This window comes from Myodes glareolus, chromosome 6, assembly GCF_982192425.1.
Source record: "Myodes glareolus chromosome 6, mMyoGla1.1, whole genome shotgun sequence".
NCBI lineage: Eukaryota > Metazoa > Chordata > Mammalia > Rodentia > Cricetidae > Myodes > Myodes glareolus.
Genome location: NC_142031.1, coordinates 12,731,743 through 12,749,537, shown reverse-complemented (window position 1 = coordinate 12,749,537; position 17,795 = coordinate 12,731,743). Strand labels below are relative to the sequence as shown.

The following is a 17,795-nucleotide window of genomic DNA, read 5'->3' as shown; positions in this document are numbered from 1 at the left end:
AGGGTTGCCAGGGACCGCAGCAGCACTCTGAGCGGAAGCCCAGACAGAAGAGGAAGCCCGTGACTTGAGTGTGTTTTCTTCCATCATAGAGGCTTCCCTTCCCATCGTGTGCTGGGTCAGCCCTGTCAGCACAGGCTGCTGCAGGCTCGGGGGATGTGGTGAGGGATGTGGCTTGAGTTCTCATGTCACCGGGGTGCACTGGGTTCTGGCAAAGTCCTCCTAGATCAGAGCACAGGAGATCTGGCCATTACTGACAGGAAACCCGGGGGCTGGGGAGATAGATGGCTCGGTGGGTAACGTGCTTGCTGCACGCAAGCTTGAGGACCCAAGTTCGTATCTCCAGAACCCATGTGAAGCCTGATATGGTAGTGTACATCTGTAATCCCAGCCCTCCAAAGGTGAGACAGGGTGTGGAGACAGGGGGGCTCTCCAAAGCCTGTGGGCCAGCCTGGTGTACACAGAGGTGAATAAGAGAGTCTGTCTCAAGCAAGAGGAAAGTGAGAAACAACTTCTGAGGTTGACCTCTGACCTCTACACATGGACCACACATGTACACACACATAGGAGAGAGAGAGAGAGAGAGAGAGAGAGAGAGAGAGAGAGAGAGAGAGAGAGAGAGAGAGAGAGAGCTGGGAAAGCTGAGCCCTTGTGGGCCTCATATATACCAGCATCGGTAGTCTTCACGCATCTACAGAAACTCCAAAGGAGAAAAATAAGCCCATGACACTCACCTACATCTGCTTGGCAGAATTAGAAACAGAAGCCAGAAGGTTAAGTAAGGGCTGGGGATGTGGCTCAGTTAGCGGGGTGCTCCTCCAGTGTGAATCAATACCTGGGTTCCATCCCTACTATCATGCAAGCCACATGTGGTGGTGCACACCTGTAGCCCCAGCACTTGAGAAGCGGAGGCAGGAGGAGTAGAAGGATCCGAAGTTTAAAGACATCCTTGGCTATGTAGTAAGTGCAAGGCCACCCTGGCCATCAAACAAAAGACAAGCAAACAAAAGGTCCCTCAAATGTCCGATGAGAGTCATGAGCCGCTCTCCCCATACCCCTCTGTCCTCTTTTGGTTTATTTTTGTAGCCCACAGGTCCGGGTCATCAGGCAAACAGAAAGTGGAGTCATGGGAAAGTAGCTGAGTCCCCCAGCCCATCATTCATCCTGAGGGAGATAACCTACGAGACACATCTCTAGGCACGTCTGCGAGGGGTTATCTCGGGTACGATCAGTGAGGTGGGAAGGCACACCCTGAATGTGGGTGACATCGTCCCCTGGGTGCCATAAAAGGTAGAAATTGAGCTGAGCCCCAACATTCATCTCTCTTTGCTTCCTGATTGTGGGTGCCGTGTGCCCAGCTGCCTACACTTCTGTCACCATAATGGACTGCGTCCCCTTGACCTGTGAGCCAAGATAAACCTTGCTTGCGACAGGCGTTTTCTTACGACAACAATACAATAACTAATACACACCAGGCGGTTGCTTTTACAGAGTCAGGACATAATGGTGGTTTGAGTGACTGGGGGTGCATGGGGGGGAGTGTTAGTGTTTGAGGGACATGGAGTTTCAGTCACATGAGCCAGTTCTATGATTCGACACACAAACAGAGAGAATGGACATAAAGCAAACAGACTTACCCCCATGGATGTGGGTAAGACGGTAAATTCCAAGGCAAATGTAGTTTGCCACAATTTTAGAAAAGAGAAATAAAAACAGACAATTGAAGGCATCAGGCACGCCACAGGCTTCGTATAGGGAGGCAAGCATTTTGTAAACAGACTGTGTGAGGGCTGGCTCAGAATTTCCTTGATTCTACTGAGGTGTCCACACAATAGCTAGATGAAGCTCCTATTGAGTAACCCACACTTGGGTGGAGCTGCCAAAGGCAGCTGTCAAGCAAATGACCTCTACACCCATGAGTAGGTCGGGGTGGTGACCTTCATCACCTGCTGTAGCTGTGACCTGTTTTTACAGGAGTACTCACATGCAAAACCACCCATCCCACCCTTGAAACACATGTAGTTCACTGTAGAGTAAGTTCACCAGGGTGGAGTGTGGGTTTTAGAAAACAATGCTGGGCTGGGTAGACGGCGCAGTGGGAAAAGGCGCTCGCGGCCAAGCCTGATAACTGAGAGCTTCTTTAGGACTGAGGCTGCGTGAGTTTTGAGTTTTCTTTCACTTGAATCGATATTGTAATTTAGGATGTGACCTCAGGCCCATTCTGAGTTGGTCCAAAACAACACCTGGCATGTGTCCATCACCTACTCAGACACGAACTTTAGAGTTTAAAGATATACCCTCTCAGTGTCAGGTGCCACGGAGAAGACTCTGTCATATGGGGGATCCACATTGGACATCTCATATAATGCAAGGAAGTGTCCATCGTGGGAGCTGACACATTCCCCCCACACCCACTAAGCCCCCTGGGAGGCATCCGAACTGGGCCTTTGTGGAGTCTTGTTGCTATGCCATGCGTGGTCGGTGTAGGTTGCAGAGTGCTTCCAGCGACGGCGGTGCCTGAGAACAGGACTGCACGTATGCGCCGGCTTAGCACCCCCCACCTCCACCCTCTGCCACACAGCGGCTGGGCTCACCTGGGGCGGGTTCTCAACAACCAGCTCGTAGGTCAGTCCTGTACAGCCGAAGCGCAGGATGTCCCCAGGGATCAGCTTCACCGCCACGTTCTGAATGTGGCACTCGTTGACAAACGTGCCGTTGCGGGAGTTAAAGTCCTGAAGGACGAAGCTGCCCTCGTCCTCGTTAAATTCGATGAGGGCATGGTGGTTGTCAATGTCTGAGGACTGAGACAGAAAAAGCAGTCAGGGCTGCAAGCATGATCATCACAACATCCTTGATACTTGCTTCTCATGAGCTGCCAGAAGGTGGTGACACGGAGCGTTCTTGCTGGATACTCACCAGTCCTCATCTGTGTGTGTGTGTGTGTGTGTGTGTGTGTGTGTGTGTGTGCATGCAGTGTGAGTACACCTGTGCACGTGTGTGTGTGGAAGCCGAGATCAATACTGGGTGGTGGCGTGCTGCAGCTTACACCAAGGTAAAACAGTTCATCTTGGAGGGTAGGTACTCAAGACACCAGATGTTCAAACAGAGATGAAACAACAGAATGTTCATCTAAGGCAGCGGTTCTCAACCTTCCAGATGCTGCTGGCCTCTGATACAGTTCCTCCTGGTGTGGTGACCTCCCACCATAAAATTGCTGGTTGCTAATTCAAGACTGTAATTTTGCTACTGTTGCGAATTGTAACACAAATATCTGTGTTTTCTGATGATCTTAGGCAAGCCCTGGGAAAGGGTGGTTTAACCCCCCCTCCCACGCACATACACAAAGGGCTCTTGACCCACAGGTTGAGAACCACTGTTCTAAAGGGAGGGGAAACATTCCATCCTGCTGGGAAGCTCTTTTAAGCTAGGGAAGGAAACAACTCAAAGGCATTATTTGGGGAAATTCCCGAAACTATCAGATGCACTAGGTCCCTCCCTCCCCAAGCTTATATAAGCAGTGGAGCTGCCAAGAGAGACAGACAGACAAGCTGAACTTCCCAGAAGAAGCAGAGCTACCCAGAAAGGACACTCCAACCTGCTGAGCTGCTGCAGGCTGTGCAGCGTGCTCCAGGTTCCCAGCTTTATGAGCCGTCACCCATGCTGGCATGGGCTTTCATGATAGAACTGTCGTTGAGTCATTTCTGCTCCTGCGAGTAACCCCTCACCCATGTTCCCATAAGTAACCCCAACACAACCTATTGATCCACTAGTGGGACTTTGGTGGTGTCCATACTTTGGTCTGTCATCAGCTCCCTTTCTGAGGTGTAGAGATATTTTTTCAAGTCTCCCCAGAAACAGTGTCTCATGGCTGGCACCTTCATTGCTCCTTGCCTTAACTTTTGAGACAGTGTCTCTCACTGCATCGTTGCTGTGGATGGACTGGTTGGCCAGCAAGCCCAGGGCTCCTCCCACCCACTCACACCAAGCCCTGGACTTCCAGATGACCTGACTTTTCATGGGGAAGCTGAGAATCTAAGCTCAGGTCCTATCCTCATCTGTTTCTCTGTTGCTGAGGCAAACGCGGACCAAAAACAATTTGGGGGGAGGAAGGTTTATTTGGCTTACAGTTAAGGTTCATCACGGACAGACATCAGGGCAGGGACCTGGAGGCAGGAATGGAATTGGAAGCCATGAAGGAGTGCTGCCGAGTGGCTTGCATCCAGGCTTATGGCCAACCATCCTTGCTAACTACCCAGGCCTATCTGCCCAGGGACAATAATACCCAGAGAGGGCTGAGCCCTCCCACATCAACCAGCACCCAAGAACACGCCCCACAGACATGCCCACAGGCCAATCTGATGCAGGCCAGTCAGTCTTCAGTAGCGGGTCCCTCCTTCCAAGTATGTGGGGCTGACAACCGGAATCAGTGAGAACAGGATGTCAGACACATCGACATTTTAGATCTGTTACTATCCTTGGCTCAGTTGCAAATGGTATCACACACATACAATGGACTATTAATCTGGGGGCTTATCCTAGTGGGACTTACTGAGTCATGGGAGTCAGGGACGGGACTTTCAAGGACCGAGGAGATGGCTCTGTTGGTGAAGTGCTTGCTTTCTTTTGAAGCATGAGGACCTGAGGTTATCCCCAATAAAAAGTCAGGCTGGTGGCGCATGCTTGAAATCCTAGCTGTGGATCTTTCAGGCTCCCTGGCTGGCCAGCTTCGCCTACTTGGTGAGCTTTAGGCCACTGAGAGGCACTGTCAAAAAATGTGTGTGTGTGTGTGTGTGTGTGTGTGTATACCTGAAAAATAACACCTAAAGTTGTTATCTGATCTCCACACACATACATGCACATGTGCACAAACTTGCACATACACACACATGCACACACACATGCATGCACCAGTCAGACCAGCCTTTTGGTAGCTGGATCTAAAGAGGAGTCTGCAGGGGAAATCACAGGCAATCTGCCTCTGTGGCTGGTTTTAACGGCAAAAGGGGTCAGAAGCCATGGAATGTTGGGAGCTTCCAGGACCCAAGTATGTCCTCCGACTGACAGCCAACAAGGAAAGGGGGGTCTCATTTCTGTAAGTGCAAGAAAATGAATTCTTTCAAAAGCCTGAATGGGCTTCAAGACGTCAGGGAGGACCCCAGGGCCGCCAACACTTTGCTTTTGACTTTGAGTGACAGAACGAGACTGAATCCACCCAGGTTTCTGGCTGGAAGCTGTGAGGTAGTAAGTGTAACATTGGAGACAGAAAGCTAACGTAGCAAGGGAAATGTTCTGCTCTAACAGCTGCCAGTGGCGGTCCCAGCCACTTCCCAGCAGAGCGATCTCATGACACTGTCACCACAAAGGTCCCCATTGCACATGCTCAGAAGCGGTGGCTGAAGGAGACTGCACAGCTTGTCCGCACCCTGTACCCTACTGGGCAGAGCCGAGCTCACCCACTTGCCACTAAAAACCAATCAGCCAGTTTCCCATTCTTTCTGCCTGCTCAAAAGTCTCTCAGAGCAACAGAGGTGGCCAACGCAAAGCCGTTTGTGGGGAGGCTCCATCTTCCAGGTACGTTCTGTACTGAATGCTTAGCCTTGCCTGCCCACGCTACCAAGGTTCTCTGTTCCTTGACTTGCTGTCTTAGGGTTTCTGCTGCTGTGGAGAGACGCCATGACCAAGGCAACTCTCATAAAGGAAAAACATTTAATTGGGGTGACTTACATTTGGAGAGGTTTAGTCCATTATCATCATGGTGCAGCATGGTGGCATGCAGGCAGACATGGTGCTAGAGAAGCCAAGAGTCCTGTAACTTGGCTTGCAGGCAAAAGGAAGTGGCCTGAGACACAGGGCGTGGCTTGAGCATACATGAGAACGTAAAGCCCACCTCTGTGGCACACTTCCTCCCACAAGAGCACACCTACTCCAACAAGGCCACACCTCCTATAGTGCACTAGATAGTCAAAGGGAATAAACTCCTTTTGGGGGCTGCTGTCTTTTGACCATCAGTCTTGCCAAGCCAGACCACTGGTCACCGAATCCAGACCCTCGCACTAGCTGCTGGGTGTCCTTTGCAGACCGACTCTGACAGGCTTCTATTTAAAGAGGCAATTAGGCTTCGTTTACTCTGAGAACCTGCCCTTAGTACCCCAGGTAGGACTCAATGACTACCCTAGTACAGCCTCCAGATCCACTTAGGGAAACATGTTGTTACCCTAGTTGCCCAGCAGAGGGCGCCAGCCCAACGTGCTGCCTCGAAAGAGAATCACGAGCTAGTCAGCTGGTTTACTGTTAGCTCTCATTAAGGATTCCACGGCTTTAGGTGGCTGCCTTAGTATCCCTGTGAACCCACAGGATTTTTAGATGCTCCTCAAGCCACATGGGAAAGCATGGAGTCAGTATCACTTCTGAAACCGCTCCTGTGGTTTTGGCTTTTCCAAGACCCATTTACACACTTTGGTATATAAGAGGATAATAACAATAAAAGTGGTTTTTATCTCATAGGGTAGCATTGTGTGTGTGCATATTCATATGTGACAGTGTGCATGTGTGTGTGTGTGTGTGTCCAAGCGTGTGCATTCATGTGTGCCAATCTCTTTCCTTAGGTGCTGCTCACCGTATTTTATGGCTCAGGGCCTCTTGCTGACCTGGAACTTGCCAGTATGGCTAGTCTGGCCGGCCAGGGAGCACCAGGCAGCCCCCTGAGTTACCCCTCTGTGGAAGCAATCTCACAGACACACCTTCAAAAGATATGCTTCCTGAGGGATTCTAAAGCTTGCTACGGCAACAATGAGATCAGTTGTTGTAGAAGTAAGGGAGGTGGAAGAGAGGATGCTTCCAGAAGAGAAGAGGCTAGCGGGATGTGGCAAGTGGAGGAATCTGATAGTTAGGAGTCTGCATTTAGTAACCAAACTCATAAGCAAGTGCAAAGCCCATCAGCCGCGGGATGGGGACATTTCTTCGTTCTGCCTTTCCCAGCGGAGCTCAAATAACCATCGTGCTCACCAGGCGCAGAGATGTGCGTCTGTCATCAGTCATCAGAGGGATGTGCACTCTGTCACCGTGTGTGACAGAGGCAGGAGGATCGCTCAAGTTCAGGAGTTTAGGGCCAGTCTGGGCAACATAGCGAGACTCGTCTCATAAACAAAGAAAGAGGGGCTGGGGAGGTGGCTCAGCGGTACTCCGCTTACCATGCAAGCCTGAGAACCTGGCTTTTGATTCCCACCGTGAGTGACAGGCATGGCAGGGGCATCTGGAACCCTAGCCATGGCGGTATATAGGAGGGTGAAGACAGGTGGATCCTAGGAACCCAGACTTTGAGTTCCAGGGTCAGTGAGATGCTGTCTCAAAATTTAAGTTGGGTCTAAGAGATGGCTCAGTGGTGAAGGGGGTTTGAAGCGCTCTGAAATCTATTAGCTGTACTCAGGAAGTTCACAACCTGTTGTAACTCAGCTCTGAGGGCTCCCACACCCTTAACTGGCCTCTGCAGGCAGCCACACAGGCACACACACACACACACACACACACACACACACACACACACGCAGAGGCAGAGAGAAACAGAGAGGAGAGAAAGAGAGAGAGAGAGAGAGAGAGAGAGAGAGAGAGAGAAGCAGTCAGTAACCATCTCCAATATTAAACTGTACAGATTACACTTCAGGAGGGTTTAGCGCTGAGCTGAGCTGGGTTAAGTCAGGGAGTGGAGTCTAATCACATTGTAGCCAGAGTGGCCATTTTGAAATTTAGTCCCTGTCCCTTGCCAGGAGTCCTTGAGTTCCTTTCTCCCCTTGCTCTCCCAGACTGAACCAGAACCTTAGTAACCACCCGAGCGCCCCTTGCCTCTCAACCCCTTCCCAGTCTTCCTTCGGGACCCACTGCATTTCTTCCAGGACTCCGGGCTCACCACGTGTCCTCACACTCCAGGGCCTTTGCACGCAGAATGCCCTCGCTCGCTCCCTTGGGTGGCTGAGTCCTCCCTGACCTTTGCCGATCTTTCCCTGATGCTGACGCTGACAGTCAGCAGGTCCGTGGGCACTCATGGCCTGTATGTATCTGCTTCCTGACTGCAGGACCATGTGGCTCTGCCCTAGGTGCTTTCATGCCAGGTAAATATTTGTGAAATGAACGTGTGGTGGGAACAGTGGAGACCAGGCTGGCTAAGGGGGCTTCTTACTGCCACAAGGAAGCCAAAACTTGCACAGGGGACAGAGAAAAATCTGGAAGGAAACCCTGGAGATGAGCCTTGGCTATACCCAAGTCCTATGGTCATGTTTGACTTTTCCCCTTATACTTAATTGGTTTATTTAGTTTCATTTTTGAGACAATCTCACTATGTAGCGCTCCACTGGGCTGGGACTTGCTATGAAGGCTAGGCTGGCCTTGAACTCATAGAAATCTAGCCACTTCTGCCTCCCAAGTGCTGGGTATAAAGGCCCCTGCCTTCATGTCTGACTACTTTCTATGATTTTAAGTGCTCGACTCCCTTTCATCTTCAGAAAATTTAATGTCAAAATACAATGACATCTATGCCCAATATGAGGTTGGGTTTACCAATGGAAAGAAATCTTGGCGAACAGGTTCCCCATATTTTAGAATTAACCTAGGCAAATCAAACTATTTATTGTAAGTTTTTTTTAAATTACATCATTTATTAATTTGGGGGCATGCCATGGCACACATGTGGAGAGCAGAGGAAGACTCACGGGGACTGGCGCTTTCCTTCTACCTTGTGGCTCCCAGGATCAAGCACAGGTTATCAGACTTTGTGGCAAGCCCCTTTGCCCACTGAGCCTCACCAGCTAAACTTTATTCAGTGGAGTGAATTTTTAAATTTGTATTTTTACACGTGTGCGTGAGTGTGTGTGTGCACGTGCGTGTGTGAGCACGTGCCTCTCTGTGTGTGTGTGTGTGTGTGTGTGTGTGTGTACACTTACTGAATGCTGGATCCCTGGAATTGGAGTTACAGGCAGTTGCGAGCCTCATGTGGGCTGGGCTCTCTCTTAGCAGCAGGCTCCTTAACTGCTGGGCCATCACTCCACCCTGGCGGCTTCCATTTGCACGAGGCCAAGGACAGTAGGTGGCCGATTATTTTTATATCAAATGCCACTCAATTTCTGCCGGTATAATAATGATTCTCATTGATTCCCTTTCCCAAACAGCCTCAATATCTGTCGGTGCCCCCTTGCCTCCCTGGGCTCCTGAAAATATCTCTCTCAGCCTCATTTTATGAGACCATAATAAAGACTATGGTGTTACTTACTTAGCATCGTGGGCCGAGCGTTTGGATGCCTTTTCTCATTCACGCAACACAAGAACCCAGAGAGGGACATAGTTTACAGATGGGAACGTGAGCTTAAAGCTGCACAGCCAGGAAATGGCTGAAAGGAATTCAGGTCCAAATCTGCTTTCCTCAAAGCCTGTGCCTTGCCAAACCTTTATGATTTTTTGTTCTGATAGTCAGGTTCCAGAAGAGATCCCTGGGGCGGTGAAATGGCCCAGCAGGTAAAAGTGCTTGCCTTTGGGACAGCTGGCCCTGAGGTCGTCAGAGCAGGAGGGCTGTCCCTAACCCTCATCAACTGCAGCACTCCGGAGAGTGGCCCCTGAACCTCAACTGGAAGCACAATAGAGCTGGCCTTGAGGGCGTCCCTGTGGGAGAACCAACCTGAGGATGCAAAAGCAGAAGAAGCGGCCACACCCCTTGCTCATTGCTGCAAGGGTGAACTGGCCAGGGCATTGCTGGAGAGCGCACCCTGGTGGTGAAGACAGGGGAGAGCTGGTCGGCCGACCAACCCTGCAACTACCTGGACCCAGAACCAGGGTTATGCGTTGACCCACCCCAATATCTACCCATCTGTGGTCTGCGGGGGCACAGGTGGAGAAAACAGTAGTACTGCGGAGTCAGGGTTGCAGGATTTCTATGATGCAGGGCAGCAAGGGTACGCCCAGGAACAGTCCCAGTGAGGGTCCAGCATCAGTGTAGCAGAGGTCAGGGGCCTCGAACCAAACCAATGATTCTTTGCGATGAAGGCCTGTATATAAAGATGTACGGATAAAGGGGTCCATGTGACCCACTGTGTCACACCGCAGCTTCCCTGACAAGATTTTCCCTTTCTACCTTTTCTTTTTCGTCTTAAATTTTATTTTGTTTTATTTTGGTGGGGGGAGGTTGCAGGGGCAGAGGGCAGATGTGAGGGGACGGGAGATGGGTGAGATTGGGATGCTTGGTGTGAAAGACACAAAGAATAAATTAAAAAGAAAGTTAAAAAAGAAAAGTGCTTCCCATGCTAGCCTGGGCAGATGAGTCCAATTTCTACCTCCCCTCATAAAGGTGGAAGGAGAGAACCAACTCCAAAAAGTTATCCTCTGGCCTCCACATGCCACTTCTCATGGTTCTCTCTTCTCTCTCTCTCTCTCTCTCTCTCTCTCTCTCTCTCTCTCTCTCTCTCTCTCTCTCTCTCTCTCTCTCTCTCTCTCTCTCTCTCTCTCTGGTTTTTCAAGACAAGGTTTCTCTGTGTAATAGCCCTGGCTGTCCTGGAACTTGTTCTGTAGACCAGACCGGCCTTGAACACACAGAGATCTGCCAGCCCCTGTCTCCCTAGTGCTGGGATTAAAGGTGTGTGCCACCACTACCTGGCCCACGGCAACTATAGTAAAGGGAACACATTCAGCTGGGGCTGACTAATGGTTCAGAGACTTACTTCATTATCATGGTGGGAAGCATGACAGCTTGCAGGTAGACATAATGCTAGGGTGATGGCTGAGAGTTCTACATCTTGATCGCAAGCAACAGGAAGGGAACTGTACACTACACTGGGCATAGCTTGAGCATATATACAAGATCTCAAAGCCTTCCCCCACAGCGTCGCACCTCCTAACAGTGGTATTCCCTACGGGCCAAACATTCAAACACATGGGTCTATGGAGGCTATACCTATTCAAACTACCACAGGGGTTAATTGATGATCAATCTGATTGAGAGAGCTAGCCCTGGGCATTAGTGACGCACATCTCTGGGGTGTCTGGAAGGGTGGTTTTTATGGAGATGCTGAGGACTGATTCAGTGTCTGGCTTTGTGATAAGATAGAATGATCTGGAGGTGGTGGGAAGTGGGCTCTGGGCACTGGGGCGTGTCCTGAGGCCTGTAGCTGCCCTGGTGTTGTATGTATTTCCACTCTTTGTTTCCAGTCTGTCATGAGGTCTGAAGTTCCTCTGCCAACATCCCTGCCACCATGATGCTCTGACCACACAATGGGCCCAGGAGCAATGGTGTGAACTCTCTTGGATACTGTGCTCTCAGGCAAGGTTCTCTGTAGTTTCCATCAGGTATTTAGTCCCAGCAATGAAAAGATTAAGTACCACAGGGGGATGCAGAACTATTTTTAAATTGGTCAAATTTGTTCTAAGACTAGCAGACTCTCCAGAAACACTCTAGCTAACCTGCTGTGTAATGGCGGGGTGCTGAATGTTGTCTCTCCAGAATCAGAAATGAGGCAGATACAGAGATTTATGGGGCCCTTGTCACTCTTACTCAACACCTAAAATACAACAACCATGGACAGCACTCACTGCTGGAGCGGATCGCGGAACCATCCACACTGTGGGTGGAGATGGAAACCGCTTTGGACAGTACCATGGTGTGTCTAGGTATCAAACAGACATTGTCAGGTGACCCTGCCATCACATTCCCAGGCATTTATGCCCTCTCAAAAGCTGCATACAGCACTGTGCTGGTTGGATGTCTTGTAAATTTGGTGCAATCTAGAATCATCTTTGAAGAGAAGCCTCAATTAAGAAAATGCCTCCACCAGATCGACCTTTGGACAAGACTGTGGGATTCTCTTGATTCACGGTTGGTGTGGGAGGGGTCAGCCACATCACCTGGGCAGGTGGTCCTGGGGTGTTTAAGAAGGCAAGTCAGTAAGTGGTGTTCTCTGTGACCTCTGCTTCAGTCCCTGCCTTGAGATCCTGAGTTGAGGTCCCTCAATGCTGAGAGGCGATCAGAACACGTAAGCCAAATAATCCCTCTCCTCAAGTTGCTTTTGCTCATGGAGTTTAATCACAGCACTAGACCTGAAACGAGAGGCTCTCTGTAATGGTCCTGAACTAGAGATAATCACAGTGTCTTGTACACAGATGGATAAAGAACTGCAGTGTGTCCACTCCACCGAATACTACCCAGCAATAAAAAGGGAACAAGATAGCAATCTAAATACATCCCCAGGCCCGAGTAAAAGGGAAACCAAACCAAACCAAACCCTGGCTCAAGAGGTCACACACCATAGGCTGTTACTGATACAACTTTCTCCAAACAACAGACTTATCAATACGAAGAAGAGAGTCCTGGTTTCAGGGTTCAGGGGTGGTGGGAGGGGCTGCTGTAACTCTGAAGTGGGATCCAGGTCTATGATGGCACGGTTATTTTGCTTCTAGGCTACTGAATCCGCACCCGTGATAAAACCATGACCACCTGCTCTTCACAGGCCACCCTCCCCCACACATATGTCCAGAACCGTGGTCCATGTCCTGGCCTGTTTTGATGCTGATATAAGTCACACGAGTGTAATCACTGAGGAAACAGACAGAGGTGCACGCTCAAGCTCCCTCTACTGAGTTTGCAACCTTCTGTGAATCTTTACCTGTTTCAAAAGAAAGGTTATTAAAGACGTGTGGGGCAAGGTTGGGGGCAGTGCACCTGCTCTCCCACTGGAGGAGGCTCCGCCTCCTGCCTCTCTGCCCTTCCATACATATTTTAAGCTGCTTAAACATTCAAAGAGACTCTGAGCCTCCGGTTTTTTATCAGTCATTTCTTCCGCTTCCCTAGCTGTCAGTGAATGGAGGCTCTGGACCAAACCACAGCTCATCAGAGACCAGAGTGAGATCAGAGGAGGCTGTGGCTAAGCCCAGGGCTTCCCCTCAGAGCTTCCAGGGTCCCCTCACAGGCAGGCTATGGAAAGGGAAAGGTTTGGAAAGAGAGAGGCCTCCTCTGACACAGGGAGGGGAGGGTAGTTCAATGCACCTGCCCTATGCACACCTTCCAAATTCACCCAGAAGGCTGCTTCTGGGCAGGGTACAACTTGGGATGTGGGAAGTTGTGTTCAGCAACAGGTAGACGGCCCATCACCTCCAGGTGATACTCAGCTCCCCTTCTCCACCCAGAAGATTCCTACACATGATAGTGGATCCTTGGCAGCACAAGAACTGAGACCCGAGGTGGCTGCTTGCCGGAGGTAGCCATTGGACTCTGAGAGCCCTGCATCCACCCCACACTAAGGAGCACTGGGGTAGCATGGGGCACGGGTGGGCTGTGTTCTTACCTGTAGGACGAGGTCCGAATCCGCATGTTTGCCGATTGTGGTGCTTTTGTTTAGGACAAAAAAGCCATCTGCGCTCTTCAAATAGGCTTTCATTCTCTCTGATTTCCCTGCAGAATGGTTCAGAAAAACTTTGGTGAGAGAGACACATTCTAAGTCAGACTGGGCTGGATGTGGTCTCCATAGGGTCCTGAGGGAGAGGGGTCTGTAGAGACAAGGAGTGGCCAGGTAGTGTGACAAGATCATACCTTCTGAAGGTCATCTCACCTAATAGTGATCACCAACAGAGAAGAGTTGAAATCTAATAATCAGACTCAAGGTATTTATTTTTTAACATATTTATTTATATTATGTCAATGTGTGTGTGTGTGCTTGAGTGTATGTGTGCTCACCAAGTGCATGCAGAAACATACAGAGGTCAGAAGAGGGTACCAGATCCCCTGGAATTAGAATTACACGTGGTTGTGAAGGGGGGGTTGTGCTGGAGAGATGGCTCAGAAGTTAAGAGTTCTGGTTGCTCTTTCAGAGGTCTTGAGTTCAATTCCCAGCAACCACATGGGGCTCACAATCATCTATAATGGGATCTGATGCCCTCTTCTGGCACAAAGACATACATGCAGATAGAGCCCTCACGAAAAATAAATAAACAAATATAACCCCTCCCCCAAAACCAAGAACCAAGTGATTGTGATCTGCCATGTGGGTGCTGGAACTGGACCTGGGTTCTCTGCAAGAGCAGTAAGAATTTTTAACCACTGAGTCCTCTCTCCAGCCCCCTGAAGGTATTTCTTAACCGGGGGAAGCAAAACCAAAGCTCTACATAACCCAAGCACACCCTGAATGCCTGGATGATGGCTGCCCACCTAGTTATCCATGACCCCAATGCTCATGCGGATTAGTTACAGCCCAGCATTTACTAGTGCAGAGACTGTGGGTGAGTTATTCTCTCCTAGGCTGCCTGGTACACAACAAACTCTGCTATTATTGATGCTAACCTGGGCTTCTCAAACTCCAGTTCAGAGACCCACATGCTCCCACTGAGTTTAAAGCACCAAGAGCTGGGCCCTGAAAATGCAGGCACCAACTGATACTTTCTTCATAAGTCACAGAATTTCTCCATAGATTGAATTAGGAAAGAGCGATTTCTTTTTTAATTTTAAAACTCTCTCTCTCTCTCTCTCTCTCTCTCTCTCTCTCTCTCTCTCTGTGCATATTTGTGCAGGTGTTCATAAACCTCAGTAAATATACAGAAATCATAGGACAGCTTGCAGGAGTCAGTTCCCTCCTTCTTCTGTGGGCGGTGATGGGAATCAAACTCAGACCCTCAGGCTTGCTCACCAAGTACTTTTACTGGCTGAGGCACCTCACCGGCCCAAGGACTGATTTCTAGGGATGATGTCGGAAGATGCAGGATTCTATGTGACCAGAACTCTGCGCAGATTTCCCCAAACATTGTATTATGGAAATGTCAGCTATACAGAGAGCTTTAAAGACAGTGAACTGGGTGTGGTGATGCACGCCTGGAACCCAGCACTGCGGAAGCGCAGGCAGGAGGATTGCGAGCTTGAGGGTGGACTAGGGTCATAAGAAGAAAATCAAATGGAGGCAGAAAGATGGGTCAGAGACTGAAAGCACTGGCTTCTTGGGTTTGTAAAGGACATGGGACCGTCCACAATCTCAGTTCCAGGGGACCTGATGTCATCTTCAGACCTTTGTGGGCACCGAGTGGACACAGTGCATGGACATACTTACGGCAAAACCCCAGAAAGAAAAGAGAGGAGTAGAAATTGAATTAATATGAGCTGGCCACCCAGATTCTGTAGCCAATAGTTTCCTGTTATTGTTATTATCATTGCTAGGTTTTGGGTTTTGAGACAGGTTCTCCAGGTAGCCCAGGCTGATCTGAAAACTCACTGTGTAGCTGACAATGTCTTTGAACTTATTTTCCCACCTCTCCCTCCCAGGAGCTAGGATTCCAGGTGTGTACCACCATGCCCAAGTGGCTGTGTTTTCTTTCTCACCTACCATTCGTATCTCTGTCTCACAATGCACTCCAAGTAAGTTCCGCACAGTTTAAAAACACTGCGGACGCATCTTTCGGTTTGAATTCTAACTACATTCCATCCAGGAGCCCAGGACACATTGCAACGCCAGTTCTAAGCAACTGTCCTCATTTTCTTCACCAATGGGAAACTTCTGGAAAGTAGTGTTATGAAACTGGGGGGTTGAAACAAAAAAGCCCTCTAGCTGTGATGGCAGGGACACTCGGGTCTCTGTTCTCCATCACCACCCTTTTCTGAGCCTAATCAAGGCTAGGCATTCAAGGATGACCTTGAACCCCTGGTTCTATGCCTTCACCTTCTGGGAACTGTGTTCACAGATGTGCACCACCACACCCACTGCTGAAGGGCAGGACCTGGAGTGGAGGCAGGACCACCTCGGCAAGGGGCGGGGGTGGGATCTCTGGTCGAGGGGTCTCCTGTCTTCTGCTTTCCCTCACTTCTTAGTTTGCTGATGGAGTGAAATCTTGGGACCCTTTGCCATCCTGACAGTGTTGGTCGCTACTCTATCTCCAGTGCCCAGAGCTGCCATGCCAGGCAGATAGAGGTGTTCAGGAAATACTTACCCAGTGAGAGAACAAAACGATATCTCCAAGGAAGGTCAACCTCTAGCTGAGGAGGGTACCACCTGCCTTTCCGCCCCCCCTTCAGTGTCAATCTTAGACGGAATGTGGAAGCTCAGACTATGTCTTCCGCTGCCTTGCCAGGCGGCTTTTCTACACCTCCGTCTGACCCTGTGCGGTCCCTTGCCTGCCTGAAAATACTGTAATCATTTGAACGTGCTTAATTATGGATTGACTTTCTCTTAGTGCCCCATCAAGAGCCAAAAGGCTTCCATCACACGTGGGTCGGAGATGGGTTAGAAATGGGCTACGGAGTGAGCATTCTGGGAGGGCTACCTAGCTTGGGCGCCAACTGTGTACTTTCCTGTGCGTTACAGCGGGGCACGTGAGACCAGGCAAGAGGATCTCTCTGCCGGCTGGTGGACGACCTCCAAGGCGGACATCCTAGGGGCCTAAGGTCCCGTCACGATGCCTCTGGGGACAGGGTGTGGCTGCACTTTGAGAGGAAAGGTTGGTGCTTGGACAGCTGTCCTGAAACTGGAGCCTGGATTGGAGAGCTTGGGGCGGGGACACGCCTCCTCCCATCGCCGCTGCTGCTCTTTGCCAGTCCTTCCTGGAACCGCACTCACCTGGCAGGAGGAGGAAGCTAGCGTTCTGTCCTCCTCCGAGAGCCCCGCGGGCTGGGAGCCGCTTGACAGCTCCAGGGCGAGGCGGCCTGCCGCGCTCTGCCGAGTCTCCAGCTTGGCCGGCACCCCGCGCGCCTGCTCGGCCTGTGTACGCGCGTCGCCATGGCAACGCGGCGGGCTGGATCAGCAGGTGAGGGGTGTGGCCTTTGCGGGGGCGTAGCCGCGCTCTGAGCACCCCGTGTTCTATCGTTCTCTCTCTCTCTCTCTCTCTCTCTCTCTCTCTCTCTCTCTCTCTGTGTGTGTGCGCGCGCGCGCATGTACACAGGGTGAGGATCAGGTATGACTATGTATTCCAGGCAGTCCGAAAACACCTCATTTCACAAATGGAGAAACTGAGGCTCAGAGACCCCACAAACTTTTATAAAATAATGATGGAGCTCAGAGGGTTCATTTTGCTTCTCTCCGTCGAGGGGGTGTGGTGACACGTGGGTTGGGAGGTTGGAGAGCCTTGGGAGTCAGTGCCCAGTCTCACTCAGACACACCCCCTCTGGAGTAATTGAGGATGGTGTTTATTGTGGAGTTAACTAGACAGAACCAGGATTCTTTCTTTGTGCTAGGGATGGGCTGTTTCCAACCTCACAGTCCTCCCATCCTCACCCCTTTATCCCTGTCACGAGAGACACTTAGTCTGTCTCTCCATGCATTGCCTGGAGCCCTAGACACACTAGCCTGTATAGCGCCAATAGCCAAACCTGACAGGCTTGTTCAGTGAGCACAGGACCAGCAATGTCTTGGGATGACTGGCCTCTGTGTGCACAGGTAAGCAAACACCACCCATAAAGACCTGTTCATACTACTGGACTCAGTGAAAACCAGGACACTGTGAGGGGGGACTGCCCAGGGTCAACCTTCTGCATCGTGTGTGGCTGCTAGCCCATTCCCACGAGAGAGTCTAAGCTCCCAGTGAACAGATTTTCAGAGTCCTTGGAATAAATAGAAAGCGCCCAAGCCTGGTCAATCTTCCAACCTGATTCCATGCAGTCCAAATTCGCTTGGGAAGCAACGAAAACCATTCTAATTGCATAGGGCTTTACACTAGTGCTTCCTGGGTGGAGTAAGGGCCCTCTTAAGCAATGGGCAGGGTCTTAATTAGGGTTTCTTTTGCTGTAACAACACACCATAACTAAAAAGGAAGTTGAGGAGGGGAGGGTTTGTTCAGCTTACACTTCCACATCACTG

General features: G+C 50.4%; 1 protein-coding gene across 3 annotated transcripts in view; it reads right to left on the bottom strand.

Moving 5' to 3' along the window:
- The window catches only part of Fhad1 (forkhead associated phosphopeptide binding domain 1), a 130,230-nt gene extending 113,536 nt beyond the window's left edge, over positions 1-16,694 (bottom strand). For all 3 annotated transcript variants that reach the window (XM_048426648.3, XM_085690317.2, XM_085690318.2), the window contains exons 1-3: positions 16,560-16,694; positions 13,311-13,417; positions 2,592-2,798 (exon numbers count right to left, since the gene is read on the bottom strand). In XM_048426648.3, the coding sequence (XP_048282605.3) occupies positions 2,592-2,798; positions 13,311-13,403 (300 nt within the window). In that variant the 5' untranslated portion in view covers positions 13,404-13,417; positions 16,560-16,694. The remainder of the gene's footprint in view (positions 1-2,591; positions 2,799-13,310; positions 13,418-16,559) is intronic.
- Between the last annotated feature and the right edge of the window lie 1,101 nt (positions 16,695-17,795).